We start from the raw sequence: 25,456 nt of genomic DNA, 5'->3' as shown, positions 1-25,456 counted from the left end.
ATATCACCCATCTTAAACAGACTCAGCTGCTTAGCAACAAATAGGATCTAAAGGCTGGGCACAATGCAGTAGGTTTATAACAAACCATTACAGTGAACTCAGAAGACCTGCAGCATTATGTAGTCTGTTAGTTATCACATCCATTCCTCACCTTCCACTTTTCTATTTTTACCTGTTTAACACTGCTAAATTGGCAATTCTAGTCTATCCCTCGAAGGAGTGCTTGGATTTAAAACAACCCTTCCTATATTACTTTAGCTATAAGATAAAGTTGGTGGTAAGTTTCGTCAATTCTTACCGTATCACATCGCTTGGTTGATGAGAGCTAGAGTGATTACCCTCTTTCCATTTGTAGGTGGCTAATGAATGAAAAATGATGCCATACTATCACTCACTCCCCTGACAGTCTCTGCAGCAACTCAAACTGCTGACACAGAAACCAATGTCATGCGCACTTCAAGTGGACTTTCTCAAAGACTGTTCTCCCTCCTAATAACATGAAAGTTGCTATATGTTGTCTTATTTCTCAAGAAAAGGAACAGCTTCATGATACATGATGTCTGCATAATAAATAACAAGATTTAATTATTTTGATGAAAGAGGCAGCAGAGGAGAGGGAAAGAGCACTAATAAATTGAATTCTTCAACATCAGAATGTATACTTTTGAGAACAGGTTACAGACATGACAGCCAGTACAACAACATTTCTGCTATTAAACATGCAATTTTTTTGTTAACTAGTAGAGCTGTTGCAGGGTAAAAGGGACTTGGGGAGAGGCATGTGAAGAAAAACACAGTTGGGGAACTTCTGTTTACATTTGGTATTTGATTAGCAAAACCAAGGATTTGATTTTCATTTCTTATAAGGATCAATTGTAATATTTTATTACCCCAGCAGGTGTTATGTTACAGAAACTGAGTTTGAGAAAACAAACAGTTTCTAAAACTCAGGAATGTGACCAATTACCAGCAGCTGGTAATTCAGTCAGGCTGGTCACAAGAGCTGGAATTCTCTTGTTCTGAAGTAACTTTTAAGTGTCAACCATCCATTCATGCATATGCCCTTGGTCAAATATGCATGCTGTGCTAACGTTCAGTCAGTATAGGCAAGGAAGCTGCCTGTGCTGGATGTAGACAGAGGAAATCTAGCTCTTCTGTACAAGGGGATGGGCACTCTGGGTACCTACTGGAAAAGTCAGCATAGAAGATGCATGCTCTTTTCATAGGAATATCAGGGGGCTTAAAGACGCTGGTCCCAGCCACCACCACTACTTAACCCCATGAAACCCAGACATATCAGTGAGCATTCAGAGATCATGTAACACAGGTATGCAGAGACCTGGCAAAAGAGTCCATGTCATGACAGAGACAACTACAGAATACTCAAAAGATCAGTGAGTAACTTGTTATAGGTGTGGGATAATGCAACATAATGTTAAGTTTACTAACTGAGTGTGTAATAAATGAATTTGCTTAAGCAGAGCAGTGCTGTGGACTATGTATTTAATTGGAAGATCCAAAAGAACTGACAATCAGAAGGATATTTATAATATAAAGACATTATATATACATATACACATGTAGAATATATCTATATATATCTATATAGATATATATAAATCAGTAAACTTGAATAGTGCCTTTATCAGGAGCATCTTAAGGCATTCAAACATTTTACTACGACATTGACCCAATTTACAATCTTTTTGCTTTGGCTGAATCTAAGCAAACAGATTTTAAGGCCTGATCTGAAACACCCAAGTCATCTGAAACCAAAGCCTAATAGTATCTTGCCTGGCAGCAGCATCATCTAAGAACCCACCCACTGCACTGCCTGTTAACTGAATAATATTAAAGGGGGTCTAAATAAATCATTTCCACTCACAGCTTTGCAACAGCAGAAGATACTTCAGTCTCAAAGAAACGTTCTAGCCGTATATCCTATAGATTCTATTACAAATGGAGGATAGAAAAGACACAGCAAGAGGGCCTGCCCTAGGATAGAATGCCACTGAGTATCAAATAGTATTTACAGTACAGTTACAGGATTATAGAATATTTTATAAATACAATTAATATGTATACAAGAGAACATAAAAGAGAAATTTGCTTTCATGCTATACAAAATGAAAGTAACCTGAATTAAAACTTACTGCAGAATTCCACAGCTGCTGGTTAAGAGCCTCTCTGCTCACCTGTCTGTACAAACCAATCCCCATCATAGGTTACCAGTGAAACACCCATGTTTTAAGCAGCAGCTATGAAGAATCTCAACAGACTCCAAATCTACGTATGAAACAAGAAGTTTCAAAACATGGGTCAGGCACAGCATGTTGGACAGTTGTGACAACATTTATGTAAAACTAACTTTCTCAGCGAACTTGGACTGTAACACACTGCATTTCTCCAAGAAAAAATACAATACTGCAGCATATAGGTGGCAAAGTTCAAACAAGGTACACTACAACTTCTAACACAAGGTAAAAGAAAAATGCCAGAAGCATCTACAAAATTCTACAGGTATGAGTTCTCCCTGTATTTCTTTAAAAATAGCAGAATATTTTATATTTCAGTACTTGCACATGTCCTTAAGCAAACAGTTTTGCTTTTATGGAACTGCAGTGATGCCTTTATAGGACCCTTTTTTTTTCCCCCAACACACTGGCTAAAGACCAGTTATAGTGTAAAACTGGATAAAACATAATACAATGCAGGCAGAGGAGAAATATAGTCAGATAAAAATGCAATTTTAACAGTCAATTTAATGAAGAATTGACATTATTTTCTCTGCAGACTTCACAAACAGTAAAGCAGGCTTGATTAAATCACCTTTAACCAGTAATATATTATACTTTACTCCAAGACAAATAGACCAGTTTTACTGGGATACTTAGTATGAAGGAGGATAACTTTATAGTTTATTTACATGGAAAACAATCTTTTTTACATAATATATAAAATGGAGTAGTTATACACTGCAGTCACTTTGTAATATTTAGGCTAAATGAAATGAATCTTAAAAGCTATTCGATTTCAACAACTGTGGAACAAGCAGACAGAACATGAATTTTGTTAAGATATAAACCCATTTTCATTACAGGAATTAACTAACTACCTGCTTGGGAAAACCATCTTCTAACCATGATAACAACTTCACAGTAGAGGGATGAACTTCTACAAATGTTTTCTCCTGTGATCAAGTTTGTTTAAGACATTTCCCCCCGCTTTCTTTGGCAGAAAAGGTTGCCAAACTGCCTTTTCTGCAGTTTACTCCTTCCTCGGTTATGCCAATATAAATCGGTTTTTGGACCACACGGGAAACTGGATCACTCAGTTGAACACTTTTAGCATTCAGAGATGTCTTGTAAACACCAAGCAGTTTTTTCACTGATCTAGTATGTAGCTTAGAACTGCAGACAGTTGCACTGGCACAGACACACAGAAAGGGAACAAACAGCCTGAAGCGCACCAGAATTTCTTGAACCAGCTCAGTGAGAAAAGTAAACGAGTACCTGGCGTTTGCTGCAAGAATAGTTACAAACACAAATTTCATGATTTTTAGACAGTCACAAGGCCAGTGCAATGGCACAAATAATTCAAGAAAGTAGTAATGCTTACAGGCACAATATTAGATTATCCTTTGGAATTCAATTCCAAGGAGGAGGCAATGTTATAAAAGACATGAAATTTACCAAAAATAGTGCATTTTCTTTACCACTATGTTAGCTTCAGGAGAAAGCAGGGAAGAGAGAAAGAGGTAAACCCCGTAATTCTTCCTGCCTCTCACCTGTAGCTCCTGGTCTTGTCCCAGGGAAGCTGCTCAGAGGGTTGCCCCCCTCCCTGGTCCCAGCAACTTCAGCAGGCTCAGTACCCTCCCACCATGAGACCCAAGGGGATGTCTGCTCACCTGATGAGTGAAATTGTGAAAACAGTAATGCAGAAGGCAGCAAACACAGCTGTTCAGTTCCTAATTAGGTTATGAATGGGACTGTGAAAGATGGACCACTGAAACTGTAGTGATGGCTCAGATGGACTGGTGCATGACATTTCTCCTCACTGTCTGCATAACTAGGACGAAAGCTATTAAAGCCAGTGAAACTGGTCTCCACAGCAACAGTCTCAAATGCCATAATTTATCATCTTTCTCCATTACTATCTCAAACCTGTAATAAAGAAATTATTCTAGAATTTATTTTTCAAACTAAAAATCTCAACTAAAGCAGAACTGTACACACTTTTTACAGTTTGGATTTAGTCAGGAAACTAAACTACATTTCAAAAAGTGTTTTTCCTAAGGTTTCTTTTCCTCTCATAATGATAGAAGAACTGATGACAGGATATAATCGAGTTGCTCCCGAGAGAGCAGTCCTTCTGCTTTAGGAGTACCAGGCACATGCTACAGCATACTAATGTTAAATTCAATTACTATTTAAATAAAATACTAGTTCTAATTCTTTATCACTTTACAATCACACTATAGCAAAGACTGATACTTTCTTAATCCAAAGCTGAGAACTATACCACTACCACAGCAGCTGGAAACATTTCACCAGATAGATGGCTCAGTTTTTCCAATACTGTGAATTATCAAGCTAAATACAGTGAAAAGTGAGGGTACAGCAGCCTTTTTCTTTTTTCTCTTCAGAAATGTATCAGAAAGCTCTATTAAGCATAAAGTAGGTTTTATATTTGGTCAATGCAAGGAAAGACTCATTAGAAGATCTGAAGCAGAGATTTTGTTTTCTAAAATTATTCAGCATATGTACAAATACATAACAGGCATCATCTTCAGGAAAAGAAAAACAAAACAACAAAACCCTTGATCACTATTTCCTATTTTGAGTACTTAGAGTACGGAGAAACAATAATAAATTTCAAGTGATGATTTTTTTTTTACCTAACATCAAATCACTCTTTTCTAAATTAAACAATTAATAATGCTGGAATAAATTAATACTTGAGAAGGATTTCCCTGTATTCTGGGGAAACAAAATGTACAGAGAGGGAAAATGAAGACACAATTTCCTTAGTGTTTAAAAAATAAAAAAATGTGCATGTATTTACTGTAGCAATCTTTTCTCAATTCTCTTAAGAGACTTCTCAAAAACTTCAGCTACAAAATAAGTTTATTTAGTTTTTAATCTTTATTCCTCTACTAAACATAAACCAGGTCACGGTTCTGAACTCCTCTACCTGCCTGTTCGTCATCATCATCATCATCTGAATGCTGTTCTGAGTTTTGGGAACTACCATACTCATACTCAATGGGCTTTGGATTGTTGTATGGGTAGCCATTGTCATCAAAAAACCTTCGGAAGGTGAACTCATAGAAAGCATGTTCAGGATGTTTGCCATTTTTGTACCATCCGTTGAGTGTATCATTTCTGTTCCCTTCCTTATCATCATCACTCCACAATTTATCTGGATCAACCGGATCAAAGTTGGATGTGTCTGTAGGATGAGCAATTTTGGGAATGTAGAAAGCAGACTGCCGCCGTAGATCACTTGAAAAATCAATTGTTTTAAAAAATGGATGAGCTTTTATTTCATCTGCACCATTTTTGCCTAAACGATCTTCTGGCCCTCGGCAGAGTTTAATAATAAGATCAGAGGCCTCTGGAGTCAATTTAGCTTGAGGTGGAATATGAAGTGCAGTTTGCCAGTTGATAACCTTTAAAGCAAAAAGAGGTGTTACTCTATATATGATTTCACAAGAAGGAAAAAACAGTGAAAATTAACAAAACAAAAATACTTCAAACAGCCACAAAGCATCGTTCAATATGTGTGTTTTCACAAGAGAGAGGGGAAAACGTGAAGCTACGCCTTCAGAAACACAATGGGTATTTTGCCTGGAAATCTGGCAATATGCAGGTAAAGTTTATTCACATTCCAAATCTAGAGTCTGGCACAGTAGGGAATGCTTCTACTATAAACCAACAAAAGTACAATGAAACCCAGCACCTGGAATCAAGTATCAGGCATATGGCTTACAATCTTAAAAAGAAGGTGAGACAAACGAATGATGATTTATTTGATGCACTGGAAAGATTAACAGGCTTAAAATAATAAAATACAATAATCCTGCACTACAGCTGAGCCAACTACTATCTTGCAAGCTTTTGCAAAAATGGCACCTGCAGAAGATTACCCTGGTGGTTTCTCTGAAGCAGCTGGGGCTCAGGAAGGAAGGAACCATTGGCTCTGAGCTGCCCATAACCCTGAGCAGCCAGTTATCTGCTGCTCCTCCACCTCTGCATGCTGAGCACCTGCAGATACATCACTATCTGCAGATACACCACTATACAAAGGAAATACAAAGGAAAACTGCAGGTAAGCAGGCATGGAAGACAAGTGGTGGGAAAAGAACACTCAGATGCTGGAAGAGGAGAAAAAGTGGAAGTGACAACTGCAACAGGTTCAAGAAATGAGAGGGAATGAAGATTCTGAAAGATGTCATTTTTAGATCTGAAATGTCATTTTTACTGAGCATGTTTACTTATGAGCAGATAAAAGACATGAACATGACCCTTGAAGTCCCTTTACAAATTACGTGCACCACCATAGTAATGTGAAGTTTAAAATCGTGTTATTTTATAGCATGCTCAGATAGAGCAGCACTCTAAAAAACACCTTTCATCCCATTACAAATTAGACTATACAAGTTTCAAGCCTACTTTTCAGACTAATAATACCAGGCTTTTAAAATACCTTCATTTGTGTTTCCAGTGGTGTTTGTGCCAGGAACGGAGGCTGCCCCACTAGCATTTCAAAGAGAATTACTCCAACACTCCACCAGTCACACAACTGTGTGTAACCTGAAATGAAGTCAAAACAAGGTAGTCAAAGTCTTAGTATAATTTTAATCTTGTATTTCTAAGAATAAAAAGGGTTCACAACAGAATTCAATATTTAAGATTTCCATTATTAACAACTATTTACTTTTTGTCAAAATATTAAATACTTGGCACAAGTGGTGCTGTCAGGAAGGGGTGTTGGACTAGATGATCTTTTGAGGTCCCTTCCAACCCTTGGGATTCTGTGATTCTGTGAAGGTAAAGTAAGCTACCTGAAAATCAGTCACTTTGCAGTGAGATTACCATACAGAAATGCATTACCTGTTCGCAACAACACTTCTGGTGCAATATAATTGGGTGTGCCAACAAGGGAATGGGCCAGACAGCGCTGATGCTGACGTGCAGCCCTGCGTTCAAGTGGCTTCAGCCGATCTCCACACCTGCAGTTTGCTGGGTCACCCCATTCACTGCTGAAATCCATACTGTCTTGACGTGCATGATCACCTACAATCAAGTGAGAAAGATCCCAAAATTGACAAAGATTAGTTCTTACCTAGTATGAAATTTTCTCAGTCTATTAACATTTCTTGTTACAAGACAAAATCAGTTTCAATTTCAGTGATCAATCTGAGTTGAAATGGTAATCAACAGCAAGATTTTGACTTTTTGCTTATGATATAAATTACCAGCTTTTGAGAACTGTGGGGTTTTTTTAGTTATTTTTTTTTACATAACTCTTGAGAAAGTGTCAAGTTTAATCTTTTTTTTAGCTTTTAACATAATCACACTGGGGGTACAGGATGTATATTGTTCTTGCTCTTATGTAAACAGAACCCCCCAATATTTAAAGCATCAAAAAATAAAATCGGATTTTAAATCTTTTACTTCTTTCCAGAGGCTGTGTAAATGTGGCCTAAGATACATGATATTTTGATAAAAGCAAGTCAAAAGTAATTTAAAAATTGGTTTTGATGATACAGTTTAATTTTTGGAAATTAAAAACAGCTTATTACAAAATTTGTATTTTAACACTCCTGGAACTGTGAGGTTTTTTTTCTCTTTTAATTGATGTTTTAAGTAATCAAGTAGGATTTCTGTAAGTCTATTTAAACCTTTCTCAGAAATCAATGGGTTACACTAAAAGCTCATGAGACACTCAGAACTTGGGGCAAGTTTGGTGTTTTTTTTAAACCTATCTTTAAGATATTTTTTAATGTAATAGGAATAACGTAAATGTAGTTTCAGGAGTACGGACTGCTGTCTATATAATTATCTTGCTAGTGCTGGAATCTTCTCTTTCTAAGTTTCAGAAACCACTAACAGGACAAATTTACAACAGCATAAATCATTCCTTCTTCCTTAAGGAATCAATACGCACACTTACAAACTCTCCCATGCTAAACATTACTTTCTACAATCTGAGTGGTGTGCAGACATATTGTTAGATGCATTATTATTCAGAAATTAAACAGCACAGTCTTCTTTCTACTAATTTATTATTTAATTCCTTGAAAAGAATGACACGTCAACAAATTAACAAAGAAGCCTTTGATATTTCTCTTACCACTCTGGTAGTATTTTGAATCGTGGGTCCATCGAAAACCTGTACAGAGCCCAAAGTCAGTCAATTTAATATGACCATCACGGTCTATCAAGATATTATCAGGTTTAATATCTCTGTGGATGAAGCCCATTTTATGAACGCTTTCAACTGCACAGGTCAGTTCTGCTGTGTAGAACCGTGCCAGATTTTCTGGAAATACACCCATTCTAATTAGAAGACTCATCATATCACCTCCTGGAATGTAGTCCATTACAAAGTACAAATTGTCCTTGTCTTGAAATGAATAGTACAGGCGAACCACCCATTCATTATCAGCTTCTGCAAGGATATCTCGCTCAGCTTTCACATGAGCAACTTGATTTCTAAGCAAGACGTCTTTTTTCCTCAGCGTTTTGGTTGCATACAACGCATTAGTATCCACTTTTCTTGCTAAGCAAACTTCTCCAAATGCACCAACTCCCAGGGTTTTAATTTTTACAAACATCGACTTGTCCATTTTAGCTCTTCTTAGTCGAATATAATTAGACTCTTTCTGGCACAACATTTTCCTCATTTGATCTCGGGCTTCTGGTGACAACCCAACCTGTGCAGCAAACAGAATTAAATCTGAAGAGTGAATGGTACTCTTAATTCTTGGTGATCTTATATTTACAAGGCTTAGGCAGAGCAAACCAGATACTTATATACGGCATGGAAAATAATACTGAAAAAGGTTTTATTCTGGTTTAATGTACACATTAAGATTTTGTGAAAACATGTACGAGTGATGAAAAAAAAAAAAAAAGGATCACTTTCAACACCAAAATGCATGAGGTGCCATGCACCAGAAGGTTCTTGAGAAAGGAATATGTTCTCAAGGTGAGAAAGGGTAATTTACAAACTACTGATAAAAACTGCTGCAAATAATACTTATCTGAGTAACAGCGTGTATCAGCTGCCTCCCTGATTCTCTTTGCAGAGCTAAAGGAAGCCAAGATAAGCCTAGAAGCAGCCAGTTGCTGAGGGCTACTTCAGGAGCTGCTGTGGGAAAGGCTTCCACTCTCTAGCTAGAGCAGAAGCCACTAAACTTCTGCTGTCAGTGGAACTTCAGTTGCAAGAGGAAGCATTCAGCTCTCTCCCTCTCACGCTTCCCTGTGTAGCTACATCAACCAGATCTACCTGGCAACATTTCCTACTGCCTGCCCACACCAAGCACGTGTCTCAGCCACAAGCCTAGACCTTTCCTCTTACCACATAACCCACCTCTTTCTAACAAGACTTCAGTCCCAGTCTCTACCTGTCTCCACTTTGCATGCTAACTAGTTGTCAGAGCAGTTTCTCTGAAGCATCTCACGCCTCTCCATGGTATCTGTTCTTGGCTCCTATCTGCGTATATACCCCTATCTTGAATGAACATCCCTGCTGTTCTAACCAATACCACTAACATTCTGACAGCTGAAACACTCACAGGCCATATGTAACTCATAACCTACAGCATGGAAACCCTTATCTACAAGAACCACACTGAGCATGCTCCTCGTATTCCAGCCTGGCTTCTTCCTACTGTATTTTTGCTGGTTTCAATTCCTTTAAAGTGTCGTTTTACTCCAGTGCCATTTTTCTTGGCGCAAGGTAAAAGATCAACTAGGTATCATTCAGTGTCTTAAAAATGCTTTTAGGAATACTGTATATCATGTATTAAAGAAAATGGTGTTAGAACACAGTAAATTTCTTACAGGCATCATAACAAAAATGGATCCAAAGGAGATGCGATTAGGAAAAATGCATACAAAATACTTGTCTACACAAGCAAACTTCACAAGGAGTTATCAGTACAGGAAGATTTAAATGGGGATGAATGTTCCAAATTTCAGACAAAATTTTTTGTCAACATCAGACAGACAGCAGTTAGGATAGTTAGAACCAGGCATCTGCACTTTTTCCTATGCCATCCACTAAAACAAGTATCAATCACAAACCGATCACTCTGCATTGCCAATTTTCCCCTACAGCTAGAGCATTTACCAAGAATTAAACAAATTTGTCAGCTCACAAATGCTCATGCACATACATGTCCCATTATTTCTAGTCAATGCCTGACACAAGAACTTTCTGAATTGCTCTGTATCATCACAATTCACTCTTGTTCTTCTCCCTTTTCATCTTGCTGTATCTTAAATCATTACTTTAATTTTTCTTTGCAACAAAGACACCTAACATAATTCTTAGCCAAATTCACACACCTAGATGTAGATAAATATTCTTGAGATAGCTCCACTCTATTCTTTGGGAAACCTGATAGCATAGAAAAATATCACATATGCTAGAAATACAGCATCCTGTGAGGGTAGGTATTTCTCTAGTGGGATCCCACTGTTGTGATTCTTCTCCTATACTCTGGTCAAAAAGGAGAGGTCTGCTGCAGCGTTTTCCACCATTTTCCCCATTTTCCACCCTTCAGCCTGTAATTAAACATCCCATCTGTAAATCTAGCACAAATATCAAAACCTGCATTTTATAATGCATTTACTAGAGTGCTTTAAGTGCACAACAAATACTTATGCTTGAGATACTATGGAACACAAGACAGTAAGAAGGGGAAGTGAAGTCTGCATATCAACATTAACTGTAATCTTACATTTAAATACTAAAAAATAGTCAAAATAAATTCATGCTTAATTTTGATGCAGGATTGCATGCAAAGCCCTCTAAAAAGTGATCATGCTATTCTTAATAAAGACTGTTGCTCCAGAATCTTACTTGTCTATACAGGGATGGAGGCTACAGAGTTCAGGAAAGCTTCCCACACCTTAACAGTTTATACCAGCTGTTAGTGGAAGTGAAAAGGAAAGAGAGAAGACTAAGAATAAAGATCTAGAAAGAGTTCCAGGAAGAAATCTTGCTAACATTTACATATTGGTGGTTAAGCAAACACTTAAAAAAATATCACAAATTACAGTGAAAATTTTCAAAAACACAGATTTAAAAAACAGTACTTAAAGAAAGCAGCATGAGCCAAATGCATTCTTCTATAGAATAAATTAAAAGGTACCTCATACGTGTCAAATTTTCAGCTACAATTGTTAAAAAATAAACATAAGTAACACATCTCGGACTTCCATTTCTGCAAATCTTAACTGCACTACTTCTCGCTATTTCCTCTTCTGAAATGACATGTATATATCAGCTCCACCTTTTACCCTTTGGATTTGGTTTAGTAGAACACTGAAATCCCAGAAATAAGACTACTGAGACTTCATATTGGGACAAAGAAGTTGATTTTACATGTTTTTATTGATGTCTGGGTTTTCTTATCCCATTCAATTACCCATCATTTAAAGAAATCCTCCTACAGTCTGGAGCTGGAGGCAAAAGGTACCATGTCTCTTTCATTCTAAATATCTAACTTTTAAATATACTTTTTTTTTTTTTTTAATTTAAACTTAAAACCCCCTTGTCACTACTGGAAACAAACTGCAGAACATAAAAGGTATCACTGTTTGCATGACTACATAAATGCATTAACTAGCCTACAATTTGTCCCTACTTTGCTTGTACCTGCAGTTTGTCTTTAAAAAACCCAACACAGTAACAACAGATTTTTTATAGCATTATATACCATGATGTCCTATTTATCTGCACTATTTAAGCATCCTACAATTACAATATACTTCTTCAAAGTAATACAGGAACAGTTCTAGTCAGAGGTTTAAAAAGAATTAAGAGTTTACCCGCATCATTTCGTTCTCTAGTTGTTTTTTCCGATGCAAACGCTGTTGATGTGACTTCAGTATGTTCTCCACGTGCTGCTCCATGAAGAATTTAAAGGCCTGAGGGGAATAGCTTTGAATGCGGGACTCTCTTCTTTCCTCATCTTTCTTGTTTTTTCTAACAGGAACAGGTGATGTTGTAATTTGTTTCTTTTCTTTATCTGTTGAATCAACACATTCATAATTCTTTTCATTCTCATCCTCCTTGGATAAAATAGGTGGTTCCTCCTTGTTGAGCTTGGGTCCAGTCTCATAGAGACTGACAGAGGGATTCTGGTGTAACAAGTGTTTTGGGTAAGGTGGTGGGGGACCCTGGTAATTTGGAGCCTCTCCAACAGGGGCCATAACTGCCATGTTTGTAGAGGGACTCTCAGAGAACGGAATGGTCTGAACAGATTGCACTGGCTGTGGCATCCAGGAAGGGTGACTGGGCGCTAGGGCAGTCTGTAGCTCGGGTTTTAACACACGCATACTTTTTACTGGTGGCTGAATGGGAGCTGGTGTTATAGCTGTTACTGTTGTAGCTGAAGGCTGAGAGTTGCTGGAGTGACTTTGCCTATTGCCATGATGGTTGTTGAAAGAATTTGACCGTACAGGAACATTGGGTTGCCATGCAGGCATGTCATGCCCATTGCCAGGCGATGACTGTGGCTGCACAGGGGAAGGCTGTGACCAAGACGCAGGTATTCCAGCTACAGCTGTATTGTAAAGTTCCATGTTGTGACTATTTCTATTTGGCACCATCACTGCCTGAGGAAGACTCCCATTGGTATATGCTGAAGGAGGAGCAGATCCCCCTGCCTGCATCTGTAGTGCTGTGGGACTTTGCCTGTTGGTTGGATTCATGGGGTATGGGGGTGGCTGGCGACTCACCGAGTTCCCAGGCACCATATTCTGGTGAACTATGAACTCTGTCTGACAATTGCCATTTTGCATTCCAGCTCTTCCTGAGGGAAAACTGAATTTACTGTTGGCAGAACTCTGCATGATTATTGGTTGCCTGCCAATGGGAACAGTGCTCATGCCTCTCTGACCCTGTGTGGAAGAAGTTATGGGTGGAGGATTCATAGGTGGAGGTGGGTAACCATCCTGCCATGCTCCTGGTGGCACTGGAGAAATACGGGAGATCACATACTCCATGTTTCCAGAGTAACGCTTTGTTTGAGAGTTTGGTTCCCAGGAAGGAGGTGGAGGAGTCGTTCCCCTTGGAGGGGGTGTGTGTCCTCGAGGAGGTGGAGGAGGAGGAGTGACACTCCTTATCTGTGGTAGAGGCGGGGGGTTCACTCTCTGTCCATTTACAGGATGAGCCTGAGCAAATGTTGCAATGCCAGATCCGGATAGCGGCCTTCCCACATCAGGCTGAGAGCTGGGGCTTTCTGAGCGATAAACTACACCATCTCCCAGGGAAGGCCCATGCCGCTGAGGAACCAAGGACTCCTTAGAACCCTTCCAGCTCTGCTTGCGGTTAACAGACTGCTGTACAGTCCCTCCTTTAACAAAAAGAAAACACATTTTTATTACTAGAAGTAATTTCCATTTACTGCTTTGGATATTTCATTCTTTTGCATTAATTACTGCAGAAATAGGATGGGAATTCTCCAATGTAGCATAATCCACTGCACTTCACATGAAAAATTATTGCTATCTAGCAGTACACAAGCTATGGTTATATATTCAGTACACAGTGTAAGAGCAAAGAATGCAATAAAACTCCAGTATCAGAGGTTTTTGAGATTACTTTTTGGAAGATGCATTTTGCTTCAATTGCAGGTGCACTCAATTTTTAATTGAAAAAAAGACTGGAATGTGCACAATTATTAGGCACACTATGTATGTCTACATGTCAGTACACTATGTATGCCTGTCTTATCAGGCAAACTAATCATGTATACAATTAACTCTGAAGAGATGTGCAGTACTAATGAAATAAAGCAGTAGCATTGAAAAAGATATGTTTAGTCACGTCACTATTCCTTCCAGTTTAACACAAAACATTTAAGTGTTTTTAAACTAAAATTGAACTGAATGTTGTCCAATCATAAAGCCTGCTTACACTCTTGTATTCATAGAGTGCATCCAAACTTTTTATTCCTTGCATGTGAAATTTGATATTTTAAAAGTTACAGTTTTATGAGTAAAAGTGTTGTAGAGAGGCAAGAATTCAAACTGCATGAAAGCAAACCTTAACTCTACAATATATTTACTTCAGAGGTGTTATTTTGCATCATACAAACAAAATAATACACAAGGAACTGACAGCGCATGCAGACTTATTGTGCTTTTTACATTATTACTGAGGCACTTTTAAACACATACAGTAGCATAACTGCTGAAAGCCACTGTGTCTTCAGTTAAAGAATGTGTTAATAACTATCTTCGCAAGTAACAATGAAATTAGTGGCTAAATGGTGGCATTTAGCTAGAAGCTTCACGTAAGCACCGACTAAGCCTGCTTCAGAGTCTAAATGAAAATAATGCTGTACTTGGCTATTCTTGATACCAGTTCTCCCTCATACCTATATGACCAACTTAAAACATAACTTTACAGTGCTGGCAGCTCAGCACTCAACTTTTATTTGAATGAAGTTCAGTATTTCTGCTGCATTTGAAAGTTATTTAGGTGTATGCTACTAAAGCCTGTTAAAAACAGAAAAGCATCAAGATGTATTAAAAACGTGCTTGCATGTGTTAAGAGAGCAATAACAGCAAGTGGTAACATTTTGATTCTGTTGCTACTATAGCTATCATCTGCCGCCTAACATCTATAAAAATATGAAGTCTGCCTTAAAAAGCATACAAACAAAATATGGAACCAAACAGAAAATGAAGCAGAAGGGGGGATTTTGAAACAGGACATCCTATAATACAAAACTGTAGCCACACAATATATAAGCACATATATAGACACAAAAATACACATACACAGTGCTGCTTCATGGTAGTGTGTGTGAAAAGAGACAAAAAATTAAAACAAGAATTCAGTGCTTGCCACTGACTTCTAAATGGCATCTGACACTGAGAATAATGGGCATCACACCAGTGAGGGACGAAAATTACTAAAATGAGATCTAAACACCACTCCCGATACGAAGTACTTTCATACAGTACTAAACCCACTTAGTTATAAAAAAAATTGTTTAAGAAACTTATGTCAAACATACCTATCTTTCAGGAGAATTATACTATATATTTGACATTCTATCTTTAAAAGCAAAAGAACTGTATTTTAAATCTCCCCTGTTCCACTGTGAACATACGAAGGAGGAATTTGATGTTTTATACATTTTACCTATAAGAATACACTCAGTGAGTTACTATGGATACACCTACCTGGTGGTTTCATCCCTGCATTCACAGGCCTTGCTGCTGCTGCAACCATCTGCTCCCGACGAGGATCCTGGTAGCTCATTTTACTGATAAATTCGATGGCAGCTTCTATACTACGGTTGTTAGTTTGTCTAAGAGCTTGTATAACCATATCCTAAAGGCAAAATTATATGTAAAAAATAATTTACAAGAAAATGGCAAAAATACCAAAAATCATGGTTATTCTGCCAAATATCCTCCAGTAATTTTAACAAGCACATAAATGATTTCTCTCAATCGATTTAAAAATACTTTTTAAATGTTTTCTCCACAATAGATCCTCCAAAGCACTAACATAAGTCTGAATCTTCAGGGGAAAAAGTTAACTTGTTGAAGTGCTGTAGTGTGATGTAAATCCTGCCACCTTGTCATTCATACAGCTTGCTTATATCAGCATTTATTACCCACACACACCACCCAGGTGTCCAGAGGTCCTTTCCAACCTAAGCTATGCTATGAAAGATATCCTAACATGAAATTCAGAACATTGGGTTTTGCTCATCTTCCTTCAACTCAGCATGACTTCTGTCAACAAATATCTATTAGTTTCTCCCTAAGAATTTTTCCTGATGAAGACAGTGCTGTTGGCACAAATTCTGCTATTTTTTGTGGTTGTGTGCTCTTAGAGCTCCAAATACAAGTTTTGATCTGATAGCCAATCCCACCTCTGTCAAGGGAAAATGTATTATGCGCCAGTGGTTTTTCCACTGACTTGAATGAGATCAAGGTCATGCAGCAGAATTCCAGAGACGGTCAGAAGACAGGCACTGCTCTCCCACTTATATTGAACACGATTCATGCAACTGACTCAAGTTTGAAACAAATCCACAATATGACTTCTTATAATTAAGTATGCTGTCCTTAGTGACTTGTTATGGATGTACTTTGTCATATGGAAGCAACCATTTCAGCTCACCCTGCATTTCAACAGGTTACCTACATATGACAGCATTCACTTACTAAAATCAATGGGACATCAAAGCAGGCTCAGTCAGTATTGATTTCACATTCAAACCTACATTTACACTTCCACCATGCCTGTGAACATTTTTAACACTACAAAACCACAAAATTACATATAGCCCTCAGAAACAAGTAGTTCAATGAACAAAGCAGAAACTTAAAGAACAATTTTAACATTAAAACAAACAAACAAAAAGTATTAACGTTGTCACAATCTTTACAGACCAGATGACATTGCTGAAAAAGGAAGTACAACTTTTGATCTTACAGCTCCTTCACAATGTAGTTATGACTATAACTACTGTAGGCAAGACTGATCGATTGCAAAGTACTACATTTTCAGCATCAGTATGCTATTTGATCATTGTGCAAAGAGAAGGTGAAGGTGTTCAGAGTATTTAATTTCCAATTTGAACATACTTTTATGGAACCCATCATTCATTTCTACCTACTGACTTGAAATCTCTTCTTAATCAGTTTCAACCCCAAATTTACTGGGGTTTTTAAGCCAAGTAATTCTACAGTATAGAAACCTAAATCTAGAAGTTAACATCACCAAATCATAAAAACAGATAGAATTTCAAAGTACAGAACCAGCATTATTTGAAGAGATTGAATTTAGCTCCTTCTCCATGAACCAGAGAACATGATTAAGAGCCAAAGAATCTCTCTCCTCTCCAGCTGAAGAACAAAACACATGGTCACCTATGTGACATGAAGTTTTAAATGACTTCAACAGTATCATCTTCCACAAAACATATGAGGACTGAATCTGAATCCTAATAAACAAGAAGGATTTCCTGTAAGCTATTTAGGATGGTTTCAGAAACAAACAAACAAACAAAAAAACCCCCCAAAAAAACCCAACAAAACACCACAAAAAAATCCCAAACCAGTGAACTGCATTCTCACATAATTACTGTGCCTATACACATATATATAACTATCTATAGACATTCTATATGTATATACCTGATGTTGACAGGTATCTATCTATCTGTTCAGCTTTAACACTGAATACTTCCTACTACTTGAGGGGTGGGCGGAATAACTAGAACATTTGTGATATTCATATGCTGAAAAAAAAGGTACAAAATAAATTGAATATGTTTCAAAACTTAAGTGGTGACTGAGTCACCAAGTAGTGACTCCACAATAATGGCAGAGACAAATCTGCATTTTTACTTTAAATCCATTTTCAACACCTTGATGAAATCTCATTAAAAGCTGAAATAGGGAAACACTGCTAATACAAACAGATCCAAATAAAAGTAAATTAAATTAAAAAATGGACATGGTAGCTAGCAGTTACACATGGCCTCCACTACAGACATACTGGGGAGGTTAATCTCTACAAAAAGCCAGTAACGCACCTGATATCACAAAATTAAGAAGTTCTGTGTGTGAGCTGCTGAATCACAAACATACCCAGTGGAAGTCAGAAACAGCCCAGACCAGCTGCTCACAACTAGGCAGGACACCCCAGTCCATAAAACAATCCCCGCTCAAAATACATTCCCATTTCATCCCTGCTTGCTTTCTCAAATACCCCCCACCAAGAAAAATGCTTTCCTACTTCAGCTCTATCCTTTCTGGTGGTGTACACAGGCCAGTACCATATGGACTATTCTGGCAACACAACTCTGTGTTAACACATGGCAGAGACAGCTTACACTGGCACTGTGCCTGAAACATGGTCCATAGAATCACAGGTGTCCTGGGGATTGCAGTTGTAACCAAGAACAAAGCAAAAGGCTTCAAGATACAAAGGATCAAACAAAACCCACCAAGATACCTTTCTAGTTTATTAAGCAGCCACATACCATTCTTTAGTTTGTGAAGCTGACTGAAGGTTCTATCTGTAAAAATGGATCTGAGAACTGATCTACTTAAGAAAGGAAAGAAAAAAACCTCAGCACAGACCACTGAGGAGCAAATTACTGTGAAATACTTCATCATTAAAAAAATCTTCTATTCTTAAACACAGCCTGCACTGTGTATCTGAGAAAGCAAAAGAAACATGAAAAACCACTATCAGCACCTGACACTAGCACATTTTTGAGGAAATGCCAGTTGATAGTTTTGGAGGTCACGCTTGGTAGGAGGTGGATTCCTCTATAAATATCATAGCATCATAGCCAGCAGAACTTGTGAGTGGTCACTACTGCAAACAGTGCATTCCTGTAAAGGCAATCCCTGCTGTGGTACTGTGCCTTCATCCTTTGCAAAGATGAGTGGTTTGCTAGCTTTTTTATAAACCTGCTTTTGTACTCAGGTTTTACAGAGAAGGCATGAAAGCAGGTGTAATTCACTTTGATGCTCAAGTCCCAGTAAAAACACAAGAGCTACAAGCGTATTCATTTTCTACTCTTGGAAACCGTTTTTCAGACCCCTTTCACTTACTAAAAGGAATGGAAATAATTTTAGTCAATAACTTAACTAAATAGAACACTAATTTAGTTCCCTGTTATTGTAATAAAAATAACAGCAGAATAATTACTTATGCCCAAGATTTTCAAGAGGACTTTTTGTCTTGAGAATATACCACAGAGAAGACACCAGACAACTAGCTTTGTCGGGTACCTTGTTATTTTACTTTGGATGGACAAATTGCATAAAGGAAGCATAGCAAAATTTCTTTCTCCACAAAGTTTGCGTTTCTGTTAGTCACAGATGTAAAAATGTCATTAAAATTAATTTCTGAAATATATGGTACTGCCTTTCAATTCAAAATGGCCATGTGTTATCAACATATTCTACCTGAGCATAATCCAAAATCCCATTCAGTAGCAGAGGCAAAATCCATTCTAGAGAGCCCAGTTCTCTCTATCTAAAATTATGTAAATAATTAAGACAACCGACCCCTAAGACATAAGAACTACACAAGATGCTTAAAAGAAAAAAAAAGCCAGGCTTGTCTAAATCCTTCTATTCCTCTGCTTCATCCCCTACTACTACCAGTTACACGTCCTAATTAGAAACCTACCAGGTTTTGAAGTCCCCATTTTGCTTATCATATGCTGTTCGAACATCCCATAATCAACACCCCCTCCAACCTGAACTAATGGTTTACAGTTAGCAGCACACCAAATCTTGAAAATAAAACATTTCACCTCATCAAAGCCAGCAGCTTGTAAGTCTTGCAGCATTTGTCGATTAACCTCTGATGTTCCTTTGACAGCTGAGGTTGTTTCATTTGCAAAAGGCAGAAGTGAGTTTCTGATCTCCTGTAAAACTTTATGATATGTTACAAATTTGGGGGGATTTCTGCCATGTCTCGGATCTTCAGATAACATTTTACTCATGCTATGATCAGCTTTAGCAGCATCTGAGGGTTTAGGTAAATTCCTGAGGCTCTCTCGTATTTCCTGTAGCATCTGCTGGCTGCTGCCAGTATAGTTACTGGCAGGAAAAGTCTTAGGCCTCATCTGTCTATAACCTTCTGGCTTCTCGCTTCTCTTCATGAAAACATGTATATATGCAGCCTCCACCAAGGACTCGCACACTCCAAAATTCAAGGAAGGGTGGCTGGTAGTTTTAGAACTGGGGAAAGCAGTGGCTCTTCACTGTGAAACCATGGTTCCTGTAGTGCTGGAGTTCGTCACAACCCAAACTGCTATCCTGTTAACAAAACAAAACAATCCCATTACACATACGGCAGTGACAAAGTTCACAATGTAGCACTGGTGGCAGGGAAATGTTCACATGCAGCACTGCCTTTACGGTTAAACCACAACAGGTTTTAGGCAGTACATTAATAAAACATGGTTTAGGCACCTCAAGTCCAAATGGTCCTGAATTGCAAAGAACAAGGACAGAGGGAAGAGGAACTCTGTGGTGGACAGAGCTTTCAAGAGCCAGTATGAATGGCTGTGTGTGCCTTCCCTTTCTGCTGGGTGATGTCTCTATACACCACCCACATTCTATCCACCAATACTCCTGTAGCTGAAGGTACCAACTCTACTACCCAGCTCACTGGGACGTGGACCTAATACCCCAGTTGTTCCAACAATCCTGACATCAAGCTCCTCAAGTAGATGGAAGTGAGAAGAACAAAGTACATCAGTGAGAGTACATAATCACCATGATTTTACCCATTCTGCAGCAGTCACTTGATTTAAACCATGACACAAGCAGTCCACTTGATTTAAACCACAACACATATGTAAAAAGTAAATACTTGCCTAGCTCATCTCATGCAACTTTATGACTTCTTGTACCATTTACCATTTAAACCTGTTTAGGGTTTTCTAAGCTTTCACAGATCTTAGCTCAAGTCTTCTTGAATCAGCCTTCATCAACAGTTATTTTTAAATTTATTTTACAAAAGGGAAGGTGAGAGCAGGGAGAAAGAAAACAAAATTTAATCAAAATTTTTCATTGTAAAACTGTTTAACAACTCAGTCATCAAATTCAGCGAGAGCATAGCTGTGACATTTGGTAAGGGAAACAAAACTTTCTGCCAAAAACAAATAAAAAGCGTTTGCAATTTGAAGGCACTGACTCATCAGGGAAAGAACCCTGTGTCTGCAGAGAACTTGAGTCTGCATTTGTGCTGTGCACTAGTTAGTAGTGTGAGTGGTGAGGCAAAGGATAGAGCAACTAAGGTGGAACGCTGAAGAAGTAACACAGCGTTTGCCTCTCTACTACTCCATGGAGGAATATCAGTTACTAACATAGCACAAGATACAAAAATGTCATATTTCAGCACTGTCTCTTCTTCACAAGCAACCAGAGGAACAGTAAAGCTCAACTAACACTGTTTATTTGCTATAATGTAAAGTCTGACAATAGCAATACTGAAATTGTTTTAATTTCCTGTTTCTATTCCTCACAGCACTAAAATTTGCATTCTTAGTTTTCTGAAGGATTATTTTTGATTATTCAGATATCTGCATCTTTTGTCTCAAAGATGTAGCTCATGTTTCTCAAGTTAAACAGGTGTCTAAGTTCTACACAGTCTACACAAAAGTCATCCTCTTCATCCAGCTTTTACTGCTACAATATTTGCATTGTCATAAACCGATCGATTCAGTTGACTGAGGAAGAGTAAGACAACAAATTATTAGGAGAAAGAACAATATATGTATAATACATATGCAAATTATGTAAATTAAGTACACATGCTACCATAAATTAATAAACCCTGAAAGCTTGAAGTAATACATAAATAAGGACTAGGAAAAGAAACACAACAGAGGAAAGCTCACTTATTTCTGAAATGTATTTCCAACGGGAATGGACTAACAGTTTCTCTAATGAACTATCTTAAGTACTTTCTTTGACCTGTGATGGTTTGAAACCTTAAATTAATATAACTACCAAAGTACATTTAAGTTTTTTCCTGCAGTGTGATAACCTGCAATTCTTCAGTGCTCACTAAGGAAAATTCAACAGACATAAGTGAATTTTATTAATAAACAGTGAAGTTTTGCTCAAAGTATTAACAAATCTGGATTCAGCAGAAAGTATGGCATGAGAGCAATTAAAATGTAATTTAATTTTGGCCACTTTCAAAACAGGCCATATTTAAGACCGCATGAAAACACTCAATCAAAACCACTTTTTCCAAGTAACTACATTTAGACCATTTTACTAGTTTTGCTATAGATGTTCCTTTTCTTTCCAAGTGACCTGCTTCAAAACACGTGTTGAATATCCAAGTGCCAGGATCTACGTTAATAATGAAAGAACTGCTACCTCCAGAAGAGTGAAACCTCTAGCATAAACTCATCCCAAAACATAAGACAAGGCTTAGTAATTTAATTACCTGTTCAGATTCAACCAAAATTAGGAGTAATGCCTAGTTCACCATTATCAATCTAAATAAAACAGTTGGTATTGATATTGTGCTACACATATACCAATGACAGAAAAAAAGAAATAAAAATCCCTACACAAGTTACTCCTTTCAACAAGTTCCAAGGCCCAGAATTCAGGAGAAAAGTTGTTTTGCACCTGTGTATTTCACCATAACTTCATCTGGCATTTCAATATTCATTTTATGGTTACACCACAGGTAGCTGAGATAAACAAATGTAACACCCCTGAGAGAAATCAAGGTTAAATAAACACACCTAAACCGTAAATGAGGAGACCCAGAGTCTACCACTGAGGGAGGGCACAATCAGCTTGTGCTCCCATTTCTTTAGATGCAAAGCTGAGAGAATCGTATTTCTTTCTAAGGTGCTCTTTGAACTTTAAGACAGGGATGCTCCAGGTGTTTGATAGCTATTACTCTGCTGGCAACTGCAGCATAATGGGATATTTCCAAGACTAAACAGTCTTGGCAAATAAAGCTGCACTTTCACACAATTTTTTTGTAAAAGCAGGGCTTTACCAGAGTAACCCAGCCAGTCCACTTATCTCCCACCACTTACCATTGCCAGCATAAGTGTTTGTAATGCCATAAAGAGTGAGTCAAGCTTACCCAGTTAAAAAATAGTAACTTTTTCTTGGTGGGTTGTTGCTTTTGGCATCAGTGGTGGGTAAAAGCAGTTTGACATACATGCAAAACTACAGTCTTAATTGCTCAGAAACCCAACTGAACAGTTGCTCCCATTAAATGAAGTACAAAAAAGCAAGTATTACTAGAGTTCACCTTGCTTTGTGTGTAACCCTCAAAATTCAGAAGTCACCTCCTCTTACAGATATTCACATACCTTCTAAAGCAAGAAAGTTTTGACTGCTCAGGAAGAAATCCATCTCAAATCCACCTCAATTCTGTACCTCTTAATTAGCGACCAGAAACTGTACCCAAAAGAACTGACATCTCTTCCCCCTTGCAGTTCTGTATCATTATGTGTGATGGGTCTGTTTGTTAATGCAGCTGTTTCTGTTGCTGAAGTTCCCCACTTCCCTAAAGCAATTAAAAAAAAACAATTTTTCAGTTCTTTTCAAAATATGGGATAAGGTAATTTCCTCTACAAGTCAAACTGTCAAGAAAAAAGACCCCAAACTTTTATTTTTACAGTATAATCATGAAAGACTAGGCTTAAAAAATGGCATTTGAATGAAAACTCAGAATGGTTGCATGCAACTGTCAATGTCTTCCAAGTGCTTCTGCGGAAAAAGACACAGCTTTGTAATGGATCTGTAACATCTCTCATCCACAAAAGTTTTAAACAATAATTTAAACACTCATATTTCCAACTAAGTACAGAATGTCACACATTAATCTATTTTGGCTCCATCTCTCATCTACTGCTGTAGTAAGTTATTTTACACATAATCACAATACTTTATTCATGGGGAGGATGAAACAACAAAGAATTTAGGAGACGTAAAATCAAGCCTGTAGGAGCTTGGTTCAAACCAACAAAAGGAAGCTGTTCTTCGGACAACAGGTCATTGAGCCATAAAGCGATTTGCCACAGGATGAATTTCCAAAGCTAAAAGTTTCCATCAGATGAGGAGAAAAGTGGACCCTGAAATTAGTAAATGAACACAACTACACAGAATCAGGGGAGACTGAGCTGGAAATGACCAGAGGCTAGCTCAACACTGAGAACACTGTGTGACTGCCCTGCTTTGTTTCCATTTGCACATTCTGCTACCTCCCTCAACAGGATACAGCCCTGCTTATGGACAAACACATTCCCGGTTATTCCCAGTAGCCGCGGCAGATAGCTAGCGCATGCAAGAGTAATCTTTACGGCTACAGCAGGACAGCGACCGAAGACTAAAGTGTGCGCTGCGCTGGCACAGGCTGGTACCAAGGCGACTCCTGCAGCACAGCATCGCGTCAATAGCCACCTGGCCGGGCAGTACTACAGCGCCAGGCATACAACAGGCACGAGTATCCCAGCTCCATACCACTGCATCGAGACACCGCGCTTTGCCGCGCAGCCAGCCTCAGGCCGTGACCCGAGGACCGTCTGGTGCAGCGGCGCTGGGTTCTCCACACCGCCGGCCCTCTCCTCCTCCTGATCGGCGGGGCCCAGCACCTCGGCAAGGCCGGAGGAACACTCGCCCGACGGCGGCGCAAAGGGCCTCGCTGCCCCTCCCGAGGAGGTGACTCCTAGCGAACGAGAAGCCACCTTCCAAAACACCAACCCTCAGCGGGGGAACCGGAGCCGGTAACGTCTCCTGCGGCCGCGTCCCGCCCGCTCCCGGCAGTGCAAGAAGGGCCCAGCTCTCCCTAGGCTGCCGTGCCAGAACGGGCTCGCTCGTACGCGAGCGTGGGCCGCGCCTCGACCTCTAGCCCCGCAGCAGCAGCCTCTGCCCAGTCTCACCGCCGCCGTCCCCCCTTGGCCACCACAGCGCAATGGACCTACCTGCGGCGAGAAGGCAGCGGCGGCGGCGGCAGCGCCCCGGGGCCGGGTGTGGGCACACAAAGCTCAGCCCCGCCCGCGCGGCGACGACCGCCGCGGCCCTCCGCGATACCGGCAGCGGCCTCTCGATCCCTCCGCCAGCGCCTGCCGCCGCCGCCAAGGGCCTCTCAGTTCGGCACCGCCATTTTGTCGGTGTCTCCGGCGCGGAGGGCTTCCCGGATATGGGCAGCTCCCGGCCTGCCTTGCGCAGCTGGCGCCCCCCCCCTCGCTCAACCCCGACCCGGATGGAGCCCGGAGGCCACCAGCCGGCATAGCCTAGGGCTGGGTACTGCACCAGGAATGGCAACGCGACCTCTCGGGCAGCGGTGGGACCGCGGCAGAGCTCCCTCGCTTACCCCCGCCGCTGCCAGGCTTCCTGCACTGTTTTTCTGTGGCAGAGCTATGTTCGATGGATAAACACGGATTTTCCATCGGGGAACAGTTTTGCCGAGTCTCCGTGAGCCGGTTAATGCCGCAGTGGAGGAGTCGTGATAGACCAACATGTGCAAGGAGCCAGGAAGATTTACCCACCACTTACTCCCCCTGGATGCACCTCGCCCATTTGCTTTCAGGCTGAGGGTGGCACTTTAAACACAGCGGCCCCTCCGTACAGCCCTGGGCGAGGGGAGGGAGAGCCCGGCCCCCAGCACACCATCCATCTCCTCCAGCCACACATGCAAGGAGTTCAGATCAGGTAAGGCACTCTTA

The 25,456-nt window shown here is 39.5% G+C and overlaps 1 protein-coding gene across 2 annotated transcripts; it reads right to left on the bottom strand.

Moving 5' to 3' along the window:
* Window positions 1–562: 562 nt before the first annotated feature.
* On the bottom strand, window positions 563–24,912 carry LATS1 (large tumor suppressor kinase 1). Of its 2 annotated transcripts, none has more exons than XM_031049787.2 (8): window positions 24,713–24,912; window positions 19,550–20,057; window positions 15,438–15,588; window positions 12,069–13,597; window positions 8,359–8,941; window positions 7,116–7,298; window positions 6,709–6,815; window positions 563–5,671 (listed from the first exon to the last, which is right to left on the bottom strand). In XM_031049787.2, exons 2-8 carry the CDS (start codon window positions 19,898–19,900, stop codon window positions 5,156–5,158), a joined length of 3,420 nt encoding a protein of 1,139 aa, XP_030905647.1. In that variant the 5' UTR covers window positions 19,901–20,057; window positions 24,713–24,912; the 3' UTR covers window positions 563–5,155. The 2 variants fall into 2 exon arrangements, with proteins under 2 accessions (XP_030905647.1, XP_030905646.1); XM_031049786.2 differs by lacking the exon at window positions 24,713–24,912 and adding an exon at window positions 23,099–23,216.
* Between the last annotated feature and the right edge of the window lie 544 nt (window positions 24,913–25,456).

The sequence above is a fragment of the Melopsittacus undulatus genome, chromosome 3, assembly GCF_012275295.1.
Source record: "Melopsittacus undulatus isolate bMelUnd1 chromosome 3, bMelUnd1.mat.Z, whole genome shotgun sequence".
In the NCBI taxonomy this organism is placed as follows: Eukaryota; Metazoa; Chordata; class Aves; order Psittaciformes; family Psittaculidae; genus Melopsittacus; species Melopsittacus undulatus.
Note: the sequence above shows the minus strand (reverse complement) of the source record. Positions and strands in the feature narration are given on the sequence as shown.